The sequence below is a fragment of the Carassius gibelio genome, chromosome B7, assembly GCF_023724105.1.
Source record: "Carassius gibelio isolate Cgi1373 ecotype wild population from Czech Republic chromosome B7, carGib1.2-hapl.c, whole genome shotgun sequence".
NCBI lineage: Eukaryota > Metazoa > Chordata > Actinopteri > Cypriniformes > Cyprinidae > Carassius > Carassius gibelio.
In genome coordinates this window covers 21,364,991-21,385,734 of record NC_068402.1, presented here as the reverse complement: position 1 = coordinate 21,385,734, position 20,744 = coordinate 21,364,991, and the positions used below count along the sequence as shown (strand labels likewise).

Below are 20,744 nucleotides of genomic sequence, written 5' to 3'. Positions count from 1 at the left end.
GAGTCTCGTCCTCTCGCCAAATCCTGCAAAAAAAAAAAAAAAAAAAGCTACCCTCAGCTACTCTCACATCTTTTAACCCCGTCTGGCGAGGCTTACCCGTTCGATGTTCTGAGTTAGAGGCCCCATCGGATGCTGCGAGAGTCCTCCCAGTCGGGTTTTCCTTTCCAACCCTCCCCGTCCGCCGAGGCTTACCCGTCTGTCGCGTGTGCTCCCTTCAGATGTCTGGCGAGAGTCTCCCGGACGGGCCTATGCTTGCCAGCCGCAAGCGAGTCTCATCCATCCGATGCCGTGAGTCGGGATCTCCCTTCGGATGTTGCCAGAGTCCTCCTTGTCGGCTAGCCCAAAAGCTTTTTATCTGCCAAACCGAGAGGACCCAGACGTCCGTCATCCTGAGTCTCAATCTCCTGTCGGAGGCTTCATGGGCCCTCTCGGTCAGCGTTAGGCCCTTCACCCACTGAATAGCAGGGGCTATCAGCCAGTAGGGCCCGTACGCCGACACCGTGACCTATTCCGGTCGAGGCAACTCGGGTCCTCCCGGTCGGGCACCACAACCACGCTGCTCCTCCTCATCGGCCGGTAGGGCTCACCGTTCCAACGCCAAAAAGCTCCAGTTGAGCATCGGCCCGAGCCCTACCGACCGGGCGCCAACAACCACATAGTTCACTAGCTGCAGCCGGTAGGGCCTACTCTCCCAACTCCCAAGTCGCTCCCTCCGGAGTACGTAGGCCCTTCCAGCCTGCTAACGAGTCAACTTCTCAGAAACCAAATCAGCCCCCGCCAGTACTCTGCTTTTTTGGGGGGGCATTCTTTAAACTGGCGGCTGTCCTCTTGTACACTTGCCTTTTTGGGGGGTACTCTAGGTTCGGGCAATTCCCGAGCTCGGAGCCCTTCCCCGGACAGCACGCCAAATACGCATACCATACCTCAGCTAATTATATGTAAGCGTGAACTAGTGAATGAAGGGAGACGTGAAAAACAGACATCGCGTTGTTTTCATATGGATTACTTTATCACAGAATATATGTTTTCGGCTGCACTGTTTACACTTCACTGAGTTACAGTTCATTTTAATGACGTGTTTGTAAATGAAGATCAGCGCAGACAAAGGCTGCAGACACACCTTGTTATCTTTATTTTATAAGTTCACAAAGTTTTGTTGTTATTGTGTCTGTATCCAAAAAAAATAGACCCTTTACAGATTCGATTGATGTATTGATCTTATCTGTATGATTTAAACTGAAATTGTAATTTAACCCCTTTTCGGGGTTATCAGGAGAAAATGACTCATAACGACTTAATAATGACTTAATCTAACTTAAGGGAACTTAAGATTGTTGTGTGGTAGGCTAATTATAGTGATGAGCTAGCAATATTAATGTTTAAGTAATAACTCTTAAAGGATTAGTTCACTTCTGAATTAAAATTTCCTTATTTTTGAGGAAAACATTCCAAGGTTTTTTTTTTTATTGAGTGGCCCAGCCAGCAATTACATGTGGCTTCATGGGCGGCAAATGTGGGCCCCGTTATGGGATTACACCTGGGATCCATATTGGGGCAAGCCGTGGAAGCCCAGACGTACTAAAAGTGGAACCTGTAAGTGTACTGCATGGGTCTTAATTGGGCAATTCATGTCAGACTCATCTGGGCCCCAAATGGGTCTTGTAAGGGAAACAGGTAAATTTAGCTCAAAGGGAATCATTCAGGATTTTAAAGGGAATTTGAACAGAATCACTGTTTCACGGCTGATCATTGAGATGCCCTGCGATTCACTGAACGAGCCGTTTAACATCCAATCTGCGTTGGATATTAATATCCAAAGTATAGTGAAAACACTATCAATTAGCACAGTAACAAGATCGCCAGTTTAAGGCATTAACTTGTAAGCACAAAACACAAGATACTTCTCTTTTCAATATGATTAAGGCTTTATTAGATAAATCTAAGACATATAAACTAATCTAACACATAAACGCATGCACGGACACATTCACACAAGTTGCAGGAAGATCGAAAGTTAGGGAAAGATGAGTTTAAGAGAATGGAAATGTGGAATCCCAAGTTTACAGCAATATGTGAAATTGCATAGACATGAACAGCCATCAATCACTTAATTAACCCTCGAGTTGAGTTCCTCAATGAAGTTAAAACTATTTTAGATACACCAGCACAGATGTCTGAAGGTACATTGCCTGTGTTCCCTTTGTTGTTGATGTCGCTGATAGTCGTTGAAGTGACGTCTTGGGAAGTCCGTGGTTGGGCGTTGGCTGAAGATGGAGTTGTGTGGCTGGTTGAAGTTGAACGGGCACCCGAGGTCAGACGTCGGAGACTCGACATTACAAAACTTAACTCAGAACACAAAACTCTCAAACGGAAAAGAAAATAAATAAAGTTTCACGAGACTAGGTTGTGTTTCTTCTCATTGTGGCTAAGTAGTAGCAGGCGTGCAGGCTGAAGCATGCTGGAACCGCGCTCAAAGAACAGTGATGACAAACAGCATGGCTAAAAGCTAAAGCTAAGAAGCAAAGCTAAAAGCTAAAAGCAGGCATGACTGATAGCAAAAGCAAGGCTAGAACTAAAAGCTAAAAGCATGACTAGTAGCAGAAGCATAGCTAGAGACTAAAAAGCAAGATTTTATGGTGTCCTAAGTATTTAAACTGGCCTGTTGTCCACACCTCAAATGTTGTCTTGACCAATCAGATATTGTCTTGGCTCGGGGGAATCATAAATCATGTTATCTTACCAAGCATGTGGTCCGAATTTTCCCGCTCTTGCAGGGTCTAATTTCGGACATGATTCCTATAACAAGAATATGATACATTTGACAAATAACTGATGGTCAGGACTATTTCAAGAAAGCAGATTCGATTACATAGATACTAGTCATGAATATCTATCCTTAAGCTATCCCATAGTTATTAAAAGACATACACAATAAGTGATTATAACATGATAGTCAAATGTGTGGGTTACATATAAATGAATATGGGGTTAAGCGATGGACTGATATTCATTTAGAAGTCCTTTTGGAGTTCATTTTGGTCCATATATATATGTACAAAAGACAGTTTCTTTGTCATTATCTGACAAAGATTTCTGTGGAGACCAGAGGTTCAAAGGCCCCTCCCCCCTTAGGAATTTCAGTCTGGTTCTGCTAGGTGGGGGGGGGGGGGAGTCAATGGATCTCGTGTAGTACTCTCATGGGTTTACACGTGATGTCCGGTGTTGCCTATCAAATACGAACAACAAATTTGACAATCTCTTGTCCGAATTGAAATTCTCAACAAAAAGTTGTGAAAAAGTTGGTTGGTCATCTTGCTTGGGACTTGTGGCACTAGAACTGATTTATGACTTCCTGAGGAATCCGGCTCGTGTTTCAAACACAGCCCTGATCAACTCTTTAATTTGTCTGGTTCGAGTCATTTCTGCTACAGTCTAAAGTGGGTTTGCACCCAGGATCCAGCCGTGGATGCCCAGATGGGCTTTAAAAGTGATCTATAAGGGTGTTATGTGGGATGTCAGACCCATATGGGCCCCACCTGCCTAAAGGGGTTTACATTTATATTACATTTATTAATTGAGCTTCATTCATTCCAAAGCGACTTACAATTGCTATTTATGTCAGAGGTCGAACGCCTCTGGAGGTTCTTGCTGAGGGACACATTGGTGTCTTATCCACTGCACCTACAAAAGTTTAAAGTGGTTTATAGTGGTTTATATTGGTTTCACCAGGATTCAATCGTGAATGCCACTACGGGCTAAAAGTGGGCTCTTTAAACTGATACCAATATTTAACGACATTGAATTTTAAAGCCAATATCGGCCAATAATATCGAACATCCCTAGTTGTCTAAATATATGTTTCTGCCCCAAGGGACAGGCGTCTGGGACTGGACTATTATTAGAAGTGTTACGGTAGGCCTGCAACCTTTCTGAGAGTCCACTAATCAGCATAATTCAACACAGTGTAAACTTTGACCTATTTTGATGTTTTTTTACATTTTTGGGAAGTTACATTTTTCATTTTCTGCACGACTAACAAAAATTACTTATGGATTGTTTTGGCAAAAGATCTACATGTATGTGATGTTTGTTCTTTGGTGACTAGCGTGACTTGATATGTATTGAGTTACAATTTCTCAATCTCAACATGCTTGATTAGCCTACATGTAGAGTTACTACAAGTTACTAAAACTTGTACAGTAAGTAATTGCATAACTTAATAGGCCTACATAGATAATTTGCGCCTCTGCCATGCAGGACCCATGTGTTCCCAGTTCAAACCCAACTCAGCTCATAAATATGCCATGCAGGACCAATATATGTGTTCCCAGTTCAAACCCATGCCCACTTGGCCCATAAATATGCCATGCAGGACCCATATATGTGTTCCAAGTTCAAACCCATGGCCACTTGGACCATATAAATTATTTGCAGGACCCATATATGCATTCCCAGTTCAAACCCATGCCAACAAATATGCCATGCAGGATCCATATATTAGTTCCCAGTTCAAACCCATGGCCAATTGGACCATATAAATTATATGCAGGACCCACATATATGCATTCCCAGTTCAAACCTATGCCCGCTTGGACCATAAATATGCCATTCAAGACCCATATATGTGTTCCCAGTTCAAACCCATGCCCACTTGGCCCATAAATATGCCATTCAAGACCCATATATGTGTTGTTACGACCGCTAGGGGTCAGCCGTAACAGGAAAAGGAAGAGAGTCTGAACCAGAGAGAGGTTGAATAAACAATCATTTACTTACAAGTTGGGACTTAGGGGCAGACAAGGCCAAAATAACAAACAAAAATCCTCTGTTAACCCTCTACACTTCCAAAATCAAAATTAAATAAACCAAAATAAATAAAATACAGATTCAACTTACCTGACTCCCTAAACCCAAAACAATGTGAAAAGTGATATCAAAATAAAAAGGCATCTAACCACCTATGTCCCTCAACTTAACAAAAACTAAGATCAACAAAATGTTTACAAGATATATATATATATATATATATATATATATATACACACATATACACACACACACACACACACACACACACACACACAAGTTAACAGCAAACAATTTACAATCAGAATCCAAAATCGTAGTCAATCAGGCTTAGCTCAAGTTAACCGGGAATATCACAGAATTTAAGCAAAGAAAAAACTATACAATATAATTATCACAGAACACAATCGCAATCTTATACACCAACACACTATCTCTCTGGTAAGACACTCAAAAATTCAAGCAAACAATAATAACAAGGCAAACAGCAAACTATGGAGTCACACGCGATGGCACAATCATGGCCTCGATTGAGTGTTTGGGGCAGTCCTTATATCTGGATCAGGTGAAGAGCAGAACCAATCGCAGCCTCCAATTAATTATCTCCAGGAACCGCTCATCTGAAACAAACATGCACAGAGAACACAAGAGGGCAGAATGGAAACAACCAACAAATGACTTTGGCTCATAACACCCCCACCCACAAAATAAAACATCCTGTTTTACAGATTAACACGAGACAGTGAATCAGCAATCACATTTTCAATGCCCTTTTTATGACAGATCACCAAATTGTAACTTTGGCAGATTAGCGACCAGCGCATAAGACGATGATTAGCATTTGACATCCGTTGAAGAAATACAAGAGGGTTATGGTCTGTATAAACCATAACTGGTTTCGAACTGGAGCCAACATAGACCTCAAAGTGTTGAAGAGCGAGAATTAAGGCAAGGGCTTCTTTTTCTATAGTACTGTAGTTAATCTGATGTTTGTGGAACTTTTTCGAAAAGAAACTTATAGGGTGATTCAAACCAGCTGCATCTGTTTGAAGAAGGACGGCTCCAGCACCGGTACCACTAGCGTCCACTTCCATCAAAAATGTTTTTTCAAAACAGGGGGCAGCGAGCACAGGGGCACTACAAAGCAAAGTTTTCAAGACTTCAAAGGCGGACTGACATTCACAAGACCACTTAAATGAGACTGATTTACGTAATAGTCCAGTGAGTCCATGTGAGATTTCATTTGGCTTTTCACAGAACTGAGCGATTGTTTTGCCAACTTCCACACCGTATGCAAGCGTTCGTGGAACGCACTGACATAATCCAATACATTGGTAGTTGAAGACGAACGGCTAGATGAAAGAATTTGCTCTTGCAAAATTTTCAATGGACCACGAACAGTGTGTCCAAAACTTAACTCAGAGGGACTATATCCAAGTGATGCTTGAGTGGTATTACGTACTGCAAATAACAAAAGCGGGATGTGTTCATCCTATTCTTTTTCATGTTCCACGCAAAAGGTTTGGAGTATCGACTTTAAGTTTTGATGAAAACGTTCAATAGCACCTTGTGACTGAGGGTGGTATGCACTGGGCACCTGATGTTTAACTGTTTCATTACCTTTGCAAACACTTTGGACATAAAATTGGTACCTTGGTCAGACTGAATGTATTTTGGCATTCCAAAAGTAGTGCAGAACTTTACAATTGCCTTGATAATTGCATTAGCTTTGAGGGAACGTAGCGGTATTGTCTCAGGAAACCTAGTTGACACACACATTAACGTTACTAGATAAGAATTTCCAGACTTAGTTTTGGGCAACGGTCCTACACAGTCAATCAGAATTCGCTCAAACGGTTCACCTAATACAGGTATAGGTTTCCACTGAATTTAAAGACATTTTGTTCAGATTAGAAAAACGATGAGGTGCCCAACCTCATGACAATAAAAGCACTCACGGTACTCATTACTGTCTGCACTCGAAATGTTCTTTGGTGCCACTGTGGCATCTTTAGAAGTACGAACTCGATCAGGGAAATTACGCTTTGTGGGTGAAAACACTATTTTATGCGTAAGTACAAATTCGTCAGAAAAAAACGGCAGCCTCAGAAAGAGATGAGACTTTCTGCACAATTTTCTCTGGTAAACAACTCTTAAACTCCTCCAACAGCAATAACCCTTTAAGCTGTTCAAACGTGTCTACCTTGTTCACAGCACACCACTTATCAAATAAATTAGCTTTGTCTCTCGCAAATTCAACAAACCTTTGGCTAGGGATTTTCACAAGCTTGCGGAACTATTGCCGGTATGCTTCAGGAACTAGCTCATAAGCACGCAAAACGGAATTCTTCATTACATCAGAATCCAAGCTCTGCTCAAGTGTTAACGCGGATCAGACTTCTTGGGCTTTATCAATGAGTTTACACTGCAACAACAGTGACCAAACATTACGTGGCCATTTTAATGTGGCAGCGATTCGCTCAAACACAGTGAAATAAGTGTCAACCTCACTTTCTCGAAACAGTGGTACTAGTGCAATTTGGCGGCTAACATCAAATTCCGGTTGACTTACTTGTGGGTTGCGTCGAGGTGCAGGAATGGGACCTGGAGTGGAAGCACTGATGGGTGACGACACAGACCCGCTCACACTAGGCGCATCAGCAGCTGAGGGGAGAACAGGTGATTTGGTTTTGAGCTCAAGCTCCAATTCTTTGAGCTTGATTGCTCGCTTAGTTTCAAGCTCAACTGTGCGAACATGCAGCAGCTGACTTTGATATTGTTGCCTGCTCAACTCCAACTCTAACTCTTTTAGTTTGATTGCCAACCGAGGATCGCTTGGAAAAGGGAGATCGACGGGATCCATGCTGGCCATCTCCTCGGGTTTGGGATGCTCCGCCCCCTTACCCATGGAAATTGGCAACTGACCTGCAACACCCGCTTCACTCACCTCTCGCAAAACTCCATTTTCCACCAAATGCTTCTAGATCACATCCCTGATCTCACGCTTCACTGCACCACGAGGAACTTTAATTTGATATAAATCAGCAACTGAAAACAGATCATCTTTGCGACAAATATCCAATTGTTCAGCAGTACGCTGAATTGCAAACTTTTCCAATTCAAATGTAGAGGACATACTGAATTCCCTCCCCCTTAAAGTGAAAACCACTAGCCAAACAAAAAAACAAAGCAAATTTCATGAATTTGTTTTTCATAAACATGCGACCACAAAACTCCAATTGGTTTGTGGAGAAAAACTCCTTTTTAAGACGAGCCCCCAATTTCTGTTACGACCGCTAGGGGTCAGCCGTAACAGGAAGAGGAAGAGAGTCTGAACCAGAGAGAGGTTGAATAAACAATAATTTGTTTACAAGATGGGACTTAGCGTCAAGGGCAGACAAGGCCAAAATAACAAACAAAAATCCTCTGTTAACCCTCTACACTTCCTAAATCAAAATTAAAGAAACCAAAAGAAATAAAATACAGATTCAACTTACCTGACTCCCTAAACCCAAAACAATGTGAAAAGTGATATCAAAATAAAATGGCGTCTAACCCCCTACGTCCCTCAACTTAACAAAAACTAAGATCAACAAAATGTTTACAAGAGAGAGAGATATAGATATATATATATATATATATATATATATACACACACACACACACACACACACACACACACACACAAGTTAACAGCAAACAATTTACAATCAGAATCCAAAATCGTAGTCAATCAGGCTTAGGTCAAGTTAACCGGGAATATCACCGAATTTAAGGAAAGAAAAAACAATACAATATAATTATCACAGAACACAATCGCAATCTTATACACCAACACACTATCTCTCTGGTAAAACACTCAAAAATTCAAACAAACAATAATAACAAGGCAAACAGCAAACTATGGAGTCACACGCGATGGCACAATCATGGCCTCGATTGAGTGTTTGGGGCAGTCCTTATATCTGGATCAGGTGAAGAGGAGAACCAATCGCAGCCTCCAATTAATTATCTCCAGGAACCGCTCATCTGAAACAAACATGCACAGAGAACACAAGAGGGCAGAATGGAAACAACCAACAAATGACTTTGGCTCATAACAGTGTTCCCAGATCAAACCCATGTCCAATTGGCCCATGCCTGTCCTTTATGGGGCCCATGTAATCAACTCATATGGGCTTCCTATGTAGGACTCATACTACAAAACCTACATGGGAACCACTGATTTCACCCAGGCAAAGCCCATGCCCACACAGTAACCATGGAATCCGCAGTTAACCCATTTGGGCCCCACATGTCATTGCTGGCTGGGGGGGTTCACTGGGAGAAGGTCCAAATTGCAGCTTCAGTGCAGTTTCAGAGGGCTCTACACGATCCCAGCCAATGAAGAAGGGTCTTAATTTAGTGAAACCTTGGTCATTAAAAAAAAAACTTTTATATACTTTTTTAATCTCAAATGCTTGTCTTTTCTAGTTGTTTGCATTCCGCTTCATGACAGTTAGGGTATGTCGAAAAACTCCCATATCATTTTGTCAAAACTGTTTAAATTGTCCTACATCTAGTTTTACCTAGTTTTTTTTACAATATAAATTTAAAATTAATATTGTGAAATATTATTACAATGTTAACTATTTTCTGTTTTATATATATTTTCACCATCATTACTGCATTCTTCAGTTCACTATCCTTCAGAAATTATTCCAACATGCAGATTTAATACTGTATTTTCTTTCTTTTTTTTTCTTTTTTTGGTACTCAGTTATCAATAATGGTTCTTATTAAAATAAAATAAATAGTTTTTGCTGCTTAACATTTCCTGGAAACATTTTTGTGATTCTTTGATGAACAGAAAGTTCAAAAAACATAATTTATTTGAAATATAAATTTTATATTTTACTTCTATCAATGTAATGCCTGTATAATGAATGAAAACAGTCATTTCTTTTTAATAACACACACACATCAAAAATTTGAATGGTTGTATATCATGGTTTCTGAATATATTAAAGAACTTAAATGTTTTTCAATATTAATAATCATCAGAAATGTCTCTTGAGCAGCAAATCAGCATATTGGAAAGATTTCTTAAGATTGGAGTAATGATGCTGAAAATTAATCTGCGCATCACTGAAATAAATTACATAATTAATTTATAGTTAATAGTTATATTATATAATAGTTATTTAAGCTATTTGAATGCCACAATATATAATTGAGTATTGATAATATTGAGTGCCTGATAATGTCACAACAAGTGGTGTTCAAAACATACTGTTTGTTATAGCTGATTCTGGCTTGCAGCTTTTTGAAGAAATGCTCCTTCAAATAACTTCACACTCAGCATCCAGAATAATACCTGCTATATATACCAGTGCTATAATAAGTCTGTGTGTCATTTTGGCACAAATGATTTTTCATCTCGAGTTGGTGATTAAAGGAAGTGTGTATGACACTGATGTCATGTGCACTAATTTAGAGCATGTTAATAAACTGAGACTCTTATGTGTAAGGCTTAAACATTGTGTTCCTTACTTTCTAATACTAAATGAAAGAAATGCATTCATAACATATCTGTGTAATATGCAATTAGTTGTGTATTTTTAATTATATAAACAGGTGGCACCTTTCCCTTTGCTTTTCTTCTACGTAATATCAGTTATTATATTTCACACCTATGGGCAGTAAGCAGAATGAACATTATCCTCAGGGGGACGGACCAACACCCCCCACACACACACACAGAGAGACACTTTTATCATCACGGAACTTCGCCCCCCGCACTTTCTCGGTCAAGTGTGTTTGTATAGACGGTTTCAACGGCAACAACATAAACACACGTTACTGTTGTGGACCTAACTTAACTTCCGGTAGACTTCCAAATAGAATCAATAAAAGCAGGAGATGTTTTAAAGCATAGACATAAAGCGCGAGAAATAGAGGTTTCCCCAGTAACAGCTGTAAACAAAGCAGAGCTGGTACGCTCACACATTGCTTTATCAGGCATATAACATGCAAGTCTTCCTTCAGAAATACAGCGATATAAAAACACCTGTGCCTCGTTTTGACATTTAAATATATAAATGTAAGGAATTATTATTATTAAACGTGCAGTATGTAATGTTACTCATGTTTATTCAACAAAGCCTTTTCGAAAATCGATCAGTTTTAAAATTGTGGCGAGTCTCCAAAAATAAATAGATGTATGGGAAACACATCCCGCACCACAACCACCTGAGCCCAACTTCCGTCTACTAATCACCTTAACTTTAACTGCGTTTGTAGAAGGCACCACAGCCAGAACGATAGACACAACACAGACCGGAAGTTAACTTAGGTCCAGGCGCGTGGGCCCGATGACACCGTCTATAGAGGTTTTCAAGAGCTGGTTCGAATAAATATAGATTTAAACTCAAATAGACAGGATAGTCTGCGCATGGCCTGATGTTTGTTTCGGACCGAGAAGGCGAAATTAACATCACGGACTGCTAAACTCTCCTGCAGTGTGTGTTTCATTCACACTCAAAGCCGGAGGGCGCTCTCACGCAGAAAGTCATAACAGGAAACTCCTAATATGAGATAGGTATAAACGGAGGTCGGAGCCAGCTCCACATGGGCGGGTCAGCTCCAAATGGGTGGGACTTCAGCTCCAAGTGGGCTGTACAAACCTCCAGAGCCTTTTGATTGGTTTATTTAATGTCATGGGGTTAATGCACGCTGCGAATCCCCCCCCCCCCAAAAAAAAGACGACGTCAACTTCCCAAGGCTTTTCAGCGTCAAGAAAGAGGAGTTTGAAGGGGTAAGTTTAGACTCGTACAACGTATTACAAGTTGCGAAAAAGTGCAGTATCTTGGCGGTTGATGTTTTAGTCTTGACGTAGTTAAATCATGATTACAAGCTCATTGCATTCAAGTTTGAAAATGGGAGGACATTCATGTGCAATTTTTTACCTTCAAAACTCATATTTACGATTATTCCAAGAGCACGTTAAGACAGCATTAGCAGCACAGATAAATTACATCTTTATTGTGTCTGTTACCCTTTTGTGCTAAATATTTCTGCAATACATTTACGCTGCAGATTACGGACACTGAAGACTATAAGCAGGTAGGCTATTGTTACTAACGTTACGTCAAATATGCAGACCTATGTATTATAACTGCACTGATATTTAAGCGATCAATAACTATTAATAGATTTAGTACAGTGTTCTATAATAGTTAAAACTCCTAACTGATAATGCTTGACTTTAACAAAGCTGGTCATTGTTTCAAAACAATTTTAAAATGTTATCTATTTTTACGTGTAACGTTAATCCAAATAATGTAATGCAATTGAAACATTTTGGATTTTTCAATTTAATAATCATAACAGAGTGGATATGTGAGGATAACTGCAGTGTCCACTACCATGCATTACATATCAACAGGTGTAGAATTAATTTTGACATTGTAGGAAACACAAACAAACAAAAACATTATGTGTAAACTTTGTGTTACAGAAAGTTCAAGTCTGGGTGGCCAAAAGTTATATTTCAGTGACCTGGTTACCGTCTCTCTCTGCAAACCCAAAGGATCACTTTCCTGTAAACCTTTTTTTTGTTCTTTCTATGCATCAAGATGTGTAATTTATTTTTTCTGAAGATTTTTGACTAATGTGTGTGTGTATGTGGGTCTTTTGTGTGGATAAATTATGTTCATACTTTAAAGGTGGACATTTGCAACAGCGCTTGTCCCTAAAATTGCTCCAGGGGTATGGTCAGAGACTGTCCTAAAGGACAAATGTTGGAATGTAAATGACATTACATTCTGTGGACGTCTTACATAAATGTGCATTGTACTTTAGTTAATGTTAACTTGTCAACAGTGAATTATTTTACGATGTCATTGGACTGAATGTTTAGTGACTAATGACACTTCATTCCAGTAAAAATATAATCCATAGCATTGGAGTGAAAGCAGCAGCAAAGTGTTCCAATGCTGATAAAATTCAAGCAGGTTAAAACCTGAGGTTCCTTAAATATCTGTTCTACAGGACTTTTTGGGGTTGGACAGATTTTGTTATGGTTTTGAAGTCTGATGCTCACCAGCCCTTCATTTATTTGTTCAGAAATGCAGTAGAAACATTCATATTGTATATTGTAATAATATTTTACAATAACTCTTTTCTATTTGAGGCAGCAGCGGATCTGCCCCAATCATCATTAACGGGACCACAGTGGAGAGAGTGAGCATCTTCAATACCTTCAAATGCCCTGCAAAGAGTAGCTGAGCACATGTCCAGAACATCTCTCCCCTCTCTGCAAGACATCCAAACCAGGAGATGTAAATCTAGGGCTGTTAAGATCCTTAAAGACCCCACCAACCCATCTGCTACAGTCAGGCAGACCCTTCTGCAGTCTGATGGCAAAGATGGAGAGGCTCAGGAGGAGTTTCTTCCCTCATGTTATCAGACTACTAAACATGGACATTAAACACACTGAACTTTATAGACTGGTTGTTTAGGGCTACCCAATAACTCTCTGCACACTGCGCTTTTTTGACAACCTAACTAGGCATTTCATCCTCACTGCACATTGTGTACATCTCTGCACATTATCTGTGTAGCAGTTTCTGTGTAGCACCTCTACAAATCATCTGTGTAGTAATACAGTATATTGTGAATATTTCATTATTTGTATTTAATTATCTCCAAAAAAAAAAAAAAAACGTATTTTTTTCCTGTTGTTTCATTATTTGTATTTAATTTAATTTGTATGTAATTTAATTTTTGCACAGTCTAAAAAGAGTATGCCAGACCTACATTTCACTGCTTTTTGCATGTCATATAACAAATAAAACTTGAATTTTTAATGGTTTGGAGCGTTACCTGTGATTGAGTTGGTGATAAAAAGGAGATGGGGAAATGAGTGTCTTAAATTGGACTTTGGTACCAATAATATTTTCCTCTTAAGTCTTGGAATTTTTTTTTTTTTAATTATTATTATTAACTCTTGTATTACTATTTAGATTTGTTTTCTTTTTTTAAATTAAATGTTTATTTGTAAAATGTACTTCCACGTGTGGCCTTTTGTAATGTTGTTTCACCTAGGGGGTTGTAACAATCAGCCTGCTTACAGGGGGTTGTAACAATCTAAACAATATAATTCTCCCTCAGATTTCAAACTTGCATTAAAGAAAAACATTCACATACAGTAAACATTTTATTGCTCTAAATTACTCATTCATTTTCTTGATACTGATATAATTATAAAATTAATATAATTTAATATACTTGTATGTTTGCAGTTGTCACAAAATTATATAACCTCTTGTTAATAAAATTTTAACTACAATGAAGAACAATAAATCTGTTTTTCATTAGTATCGCTTCTTTATGCCATCCTCATTCGCGCGCACCCCGGCAAAGACGCAATGTGAAATTTCCGCTTAAACCCCGCCCATTTGTAAAATCCCGCCCACTAGCGGCAAAAGTCCCTCCCACTTGGAGCTCTCCGTGAAGTCCAGCCCACTTGCAGCAAAAGCTCCTCCCACTTGCCTAATATGGACAACAGCGTCCAGCTATCCCTGTAATAAAACAGTTGTTCAGTTTCATTCTTACTGACCGCCAGAGGCAGTGTTAACACTATAGATTATCGCAGCGCCAGCTAGGTAGGTCGAGAGAATATACTAACAAAGTCACGTGGCGTGACGTATGCTGAGCCCTGGAGGTTATAGGCTACAGTAGCTCAGAAATCTTCCTCTTTCACTTTCTCGCTTGTTTGAGATAGGTTGTATTGATTGATTATTCACACTGTCAAGTGCAGCTTTCTGAGCAGTGAGATTCGTCCTCACAAGGTCTACGACATTCCAAGGATTTGGATTAAATTACAGTGCCTGGTGAGTTATTACTTCGTCGATAACACTTGTGCAATCTGGTATCTTGTGTTTTTTTCCCGTACCTAACGTTAGTTAAGGGTCTCAGTTTTTATTTCCTCGAATGTTCCTCCGTTCAATCCGCTGGACATTTTAGACACTTTTTTACATGAGATATTTGTGGAATTACCTGTCAGTTCATCCGAGGTAATTGTTTTATTTTATTTGTGTAATTTTTTTTCATCCCGCTAAACTTAACCATACGGTGCTATTCGAGGGTGTTATTAATGAGTAATTATGGCTCACAGCTCGATCGCCACTGGTTTCCCACTGGCTTGCAAGCTTTGCCCTAATCATCTTCTCGCTGACGACGGTCATGACATTTGTCCGTCATGTTTGGGTATTCAACATCTGCGAGAGGCTCTCACGGACCCGTGCATGCACTGCAGCCTTTTGCCTATGTCGGAACGGCAGCTCTGTCTTGCCGAGTTAGACCCTAATTCAACTGTGAAACTCAGGCAGTTATATGTAGTCCGTTCGCGCACTCGGAAACGCAGGGCATCAGCAGCAGGTGCTTCCCTCCCGTCTAAGAAGGCCAAATCATTAGGTGATATACAGTCACATGTTGAGGAAAGTTCGCTGTCTATGACGGTATCTGACGGTATCAAAATCAAGGATTCTGAACATTGATTCCCCTTGATTCCCCTTATTTTTCTCATCATTCAGAGTTTGATGTGCTTTCTACAAGTGCCTCAGATTCCTGTTTTCACAATCATGGGGATACTATGGATGTTCCTGCACAACCATCACATCAGGCTGTTCCCACTGGTCAACCAGTGGTGGAGGGGTCTAATGACAAAAATAAACACAAAACAGCGCACCAGCCCCTCACGGACGACTGGTGCGCACAAAATAAAAAGCTAACGTAAAATAATGGCCCAGGCCTCTCTCGTCCTTCACGGTCGTCGCTCCAGTTTTATATCCTTCCATCTCCTCTGTGAGACTCGAGACCGGCGGTGGGGCACAGGACGAGAGAGGGGAGAGAGAAAAGAAAAAAAACCAAATCCGGTTCCCAGACGCACTGCTGCTCGGCCCTCCACCAGCTGGGTGATCTCCTCCGCGGTGCCTGGCGGTGGCACTGGACGGCCCTCGGCGGACGGCACGACACTCCTCCGCTGCCCGGTGGATGGCGACGGCTCCTCCGGATTTGGGCAGCCGGCAGGAGTCCCCCGTTCCCTGCTCCTCCCCGTTCCGGCAGATGGCAGCAGGCTCCGGCCCCCTGGCGAACGGCGCCGACTCCTCCGCTCCCTCACGGATGGCAACCGCCCCTCCACATCACGGGCGGCCGGCAGCAAGCTCGCCCGTCCCCGGCAAATCACTCCAGTCCACCGCCTCGAGCGTCCATGGCGGCACACTCCTCGCCAGCTCGAGGGCACCACGGATTCACCACAGCGGCGAGGGATCTTCAGCAGCGCGTCCCTCCTTCTCCCGGGTTTCGGCACCACTGTGATAATAAAAACTTCCTATTCATCCGGAAGAAGGAGGCGGGAACCGGCGCACAATCAAAATGAAACTTTAATGACAAAAAATAAACATAAAACAGTGCACCAGCCCCTCACGGACGACTGGTGCGCACAAAATAAACAGCAAACATAAAATAATGGCCCAGGCCTCGTCCTCTCTCGTCCTTCACGGTCGTCACTCCAGGTTTATATCCTTCCATCTCCTCTGTGGGACTCGAGACTGGCGGTGGGGCGCAGGTGTCGCGGATTTCCCAATCACTCTACCGGCCTCGCTCGTTCCCACATCTCTCGGCCCCGCCCCACTCGTCACATACATATATTTAGACCACTTAACTTAGAGATTGCTATCAAGACTTTCAGTCAGCATAACAAAACAAATATTTTTTAATAAAATTCTTTATGCTGCCTTTGCATTGTCCAGTTTTCTCTCAGAAAGATGATCTGAGTTACTACTGCAATTCTCGATGCAGCATAACAACAATGGATTTTTAATAATCATGAAAAAACTCAAACTCAATAGCTGAATGATTGTGTGATCCTCCCAGTCTAGCAGTTTCCTAGAACTCAGTGCGGCATGACATAAGCTTCACATTCACATGATATATTTTCATAATTATTGCAGCAACATTTTTAAGGTAGTACACTTAAGAAAACAGGAACAGAAAATGTCTATAAACACTAGCATTTTACTGTCAAAGACCTTGCAAGGAGATGGAAAGCTTGCTATGTTTTGCTAAGACTGATCACATTTCAATGTGTAACATGAGACACATGCTGCTACTTTGGAAACCACCCATGTTGCAACACAAATAGTAGTTTGTATGATTTTGCAAGATCTAACCAGTGTTGTCACCATCTTATACCGCTGTATTGTTTGCAGTAAGCATCATACAGTCTAAGTACTGCCGGCCTTCTGACATTACTACTGACCAATTTACCCAAAATAAGCTATATCCAAAAGTGCGGTCAGGGCAAAAATTTTTAATGAGGCAATATTAATAGACATCAGTCTTAACAGTACACAAATCCACAGCTCAAACATACCAGCAGTTATAAGAATTAAGTGGATAATGGGGTGTCCTGGACTGAATCTTTTATATATATATACCCAGATATGACTTGAGACACTCCTATAATGATGCAAGAGATTTTTATTATTAGGAAGGTAACATGATTTTATGTATGTCCAGCATTGCAACCTACGAAAAAACTAATCTCAACATTATCACAATGTATAACTGTAAAAAAAAAAGGAAAAACTAAAAAGGTCCTTTACAATACCTAATGAATGTATTAAACAGCTAACCTGAGTGACATCTGAGACTTAGTATATGTAGGTAAGCAGTGTGTGCTCATAAGTAAAGCTTGAACAGGTGGTTTATGTGGATGAAATTCATAACAATATGGTAATATTTTATTTACCACCTTACAATTTCTCAGTGTTTTATACATTTCACATTGATAGAGTCATAACTTCCTGTAGATCTATGAGATTATGAAAGAAAAAAATTCAAGAGAACTCTGTGGGTGTGTATGTCAGGAAATTATGAAATCAGTTATAAATAAGTGTGCAAATGTGAAAGTGGTGATCTTTGTCTTAAGGCAATGCTAGTGTGTCTGTGCCATGGAGAACCACACCGACGCCAGTTTAAACTCCACCGACTGGAATACAGCTTACCTGGTCAGCAGTGGCCTGATGGGGCTTTGCTTCATGATTGGAGTTCCTGGTAATATTGCAGTAATCCTTTACATACTTCTTCGTTTCAAAAAGAACAATTTCACCGTACATCTGATGCTTAATCTGGCAGCTGCAGACATCTTGTGTTTGATAACCCTACCTGTGTGGATCTACAGTGAGCTAGAGAACATTGACCAAGTAACCTGCAAGTTCTTCGCGGCACTCGTCTACTGCAGCGCATACTCAGGTGTGATAACAGTAACTATGCTGAGTGTGTATCGCTGTTTACGGATTCGACATCCACAGTTGTGTTCCAGAATGAGCAACAGAAGAGAAAGAGCGCTGCTGATCAGTTGTTGGGCTCTGGCACTGCTTTTCTCTTGTCCTGGTGTACTAACACAAGAGATCGTTCAAGGTGAATCCAAAATGGAGTGTGAAAGAATCCTCAAATCAGAAACAAGTCGTATTGTTGCTCTACTGGAGTCACTGCTTGGATTTTTTCTTCCTTTCACAGTCATGTTGACTTCATATTATTGCCTATACAAAACAGCCACACAGGGATCATTCAGTCACAGACACAGACCAACTAAACTTGTCACACGGATTATCGTAGTTTTCTTCATCTTTTGGGCTCCACACCAAATAATAAAATTAGAGGAAATTTGTGCAGCATTCTTACAATCGGAGCCGGTTCTATCTTTCATCGGTGACATTGCTGGATGTCTTACATTCATCAACAGTTGTGTGAATCCATTTCTCTATGCATTTTCCTCAAAGAGTTTACGTAAACGCAAAAGGCCAGTGGAACTTGGGGTAACTAAAAGCTCACAACATTTAGAGAGGGATCATTCCAGAGCAGTGAACAGCTCACTAGAAGCCTCTTTGCCTAACAACTTGGACTAAATGATTGTCATATCAACATATGCAGTAGAAACTGGACAGTGATAGAAGCACCTTCTAAAAATGCATTTGGATGAATTTCAGACTAAATGCATAGCACTTTTGAAAGATAATTAGTAGAGTTTATTACTTTAACGTATCTCTGATGCACTGAGAAGTGATCCTAGCAAAGTCGGCCCGTAAAATTATATTTTATTACACTGATCAATGATCGTAAGTATAAGCCATAATGATTACAGATGATTCAATGTAAAATCTGAAAATTTAAAATGAATAATATCCAACCTGAATATATTCTGCTGAAATTCTGAAGAATAGACTAAAGTCTGAGTATAGAGATCTTCGAAGCATGCAATAAGAGAAAAAAGGTAAAGAAGCCAATTTTAGGAGCAATTTACAGTATAGACTAGAATTCCATCCTCTTACAGCATCATGGAATATTAATGTCTAAATAAAAAAATGTCAAATTAATTTCATTATATAAGTGTTGTCAAATATTCCCCCTATACCTAGGGTGAATTTAGTTCTGGACTAGGTAATCTACTACGTAGAAGTAAGATAAAAAGAAATGAAGACCGTTCGTAGTTTTACATCCTTCTAGCAGAAACAATAGCATTTAGCAATCTTCCTGCAAATACCAACTCTTGGTATTAAAAATGTATAAAATAAATGAATAATAAAATAAATTAGCAAACATCCTTGCATATAAAATATAGAAAATAAGTTTTAGACATCCTGTCCAAACATCACTTAAGCTTGACAAAATGTACCTATTATATCAAATGAAGGAAATATACTACGTCAATGGAATTTGACTACAACTAGAATTCTGAATATAAATGCATACTCGAGTAACTGAGCACAAGTAAGATAAAACGGTAATATGAATATAATGTAATAAAAACTATATGAAAAATAAATAATAATGAACATACTGTATGAATTAATGTGAAAAACAAGGAAACATAACCATATTGGATATTCTGATACACCAATCTCTAATGGCATCCAATCACCACTGTGATGCAAATTGATTATCTTTATGAATTACATTATTACTTTAAACTGCAGTGCATAAATAAAAGTAATGTTTGATGCATGCTATTTTTGTTATTCATCAATCATTTTGTTACTTTTAAGTATTATAAATTTAAGATGCTTTTCATTTGAAAACGCATTGTTTTGTGATTTGATGTATTAGTCATAAATCCCTTTGTTTTTAGGGACTGAAAGAGCTGTATAGGCATTTGCTGCTAGCATTTCGTACTGTACAAGCTAATGGAAGTACAGTAGCTTGCTCAGTTGTAAGCCATGTGTGCAATAATGTTGAAAAAAGTACCTATTAATTACCTATTATTAGAAAGAACACTATTTTAAAAACAGCTGAGCTGTTGTCATGAGTACAACAGTATCAGCTGAGTTGCTCCTTCTGTGTATTTGTATATGTTGTTCCTGTTTCCAATCAGACCACATGTATTTACCAGCAGACACTGAATAAGACTGATATGGTTTGAGATTATTAATAAAAGCCGTCACATTCTTAGATTTTTTTTTCTTCTATTCCCAGTTCTGCGAAACACTTCCTCCTATCTTTTGTAAGAGGTCTCTGAAATCTAAATGGACAACAGCTAGGAAGTATGGGGAATAGCTTATAAAAGAAAAATCTATATGAAAACCATCTCCTGAGGATAGAAACATGTCTGAGAAGGGTTTGGGACTCAGAATTGCATAGCTGTCTAGTTATAAACGAAGTGATTTCCAGAGCAAGTGCCAATTGATTTTTAAGTAAAATTAAAGAGGTGGCACAGATTCTTTGTTTATAATGAGGATTCATTGCACCACTGGTAAGTTATTCATGAAGTAGTGGGAAAAACATACAACACTGCTGACAGTTCAATATATTGCTCAATAATCTTAAGATACACTGCTTTACAAAAGTTTTCTATTTTAAATCAGAACTGTTCTTTTCATCAAATAATCCTGAAA

The 20,744-nt window shown here is 39.8% G+C and overlaps 1 protein-coding gene and 1 long non-coding RNA gene across 3 annotated transcripts; both read left to right on the top strand.

Moving 5' to 3' along the window:
* The first annotated feature begins 11,540 nt into the window (after positions 1-11,540).
* LOC127962204 (uncharacterized) lies at positions 11,541-13,513 on the top strand. 2 transcript variants are annotated; one of them, XR_008154534.1, is made up of 4 exons: positions 11,541-11,602; positions 11,884-11,910; positions 12,305-12,388; positions 12,984-13,513. It is a non-coding gene; the product is annotated as an uncharacterized LOC127962204 (long non-coding RNA). The 2 variants fall into 2 exon arrangements; XR_008154533.1 differs by lacking the exon at positions 11,541-11,602 and having other exon boundaries at positions 11,609-11,910; positions 12,984-13,512.
* Positions 13,514-17,750: 4,237 nt separating this feature from the next.
* LOC127961260 (type-1 angiotensin II receptor-like) lies at positions 17,751-20,301 on the top strand. Its single transcript, XM_052560303.1, has one exon. It carries the CDS (start codon positions 17,805-17,807, stop codon positions 18,759-18,761), a length of 957 nt encoding a protein of 318 aa, XP_052416263.1. The 5' UTR covers positions 17,751-17,804; the 3' UTR covers positions 18,762-20,301.
* The last annotated feature ends 443 nt before the right edge of the window (positions 20,302-20,744 follow it).

Coding starts and splice junctions, on each gene's coding strand:
- LOC127961260 (XM_052560303.1), top strand. CDS start 17,805: ATGGAGAACCACACCGACGCCAGTTTAAACTCCACCGACTGGAATACA.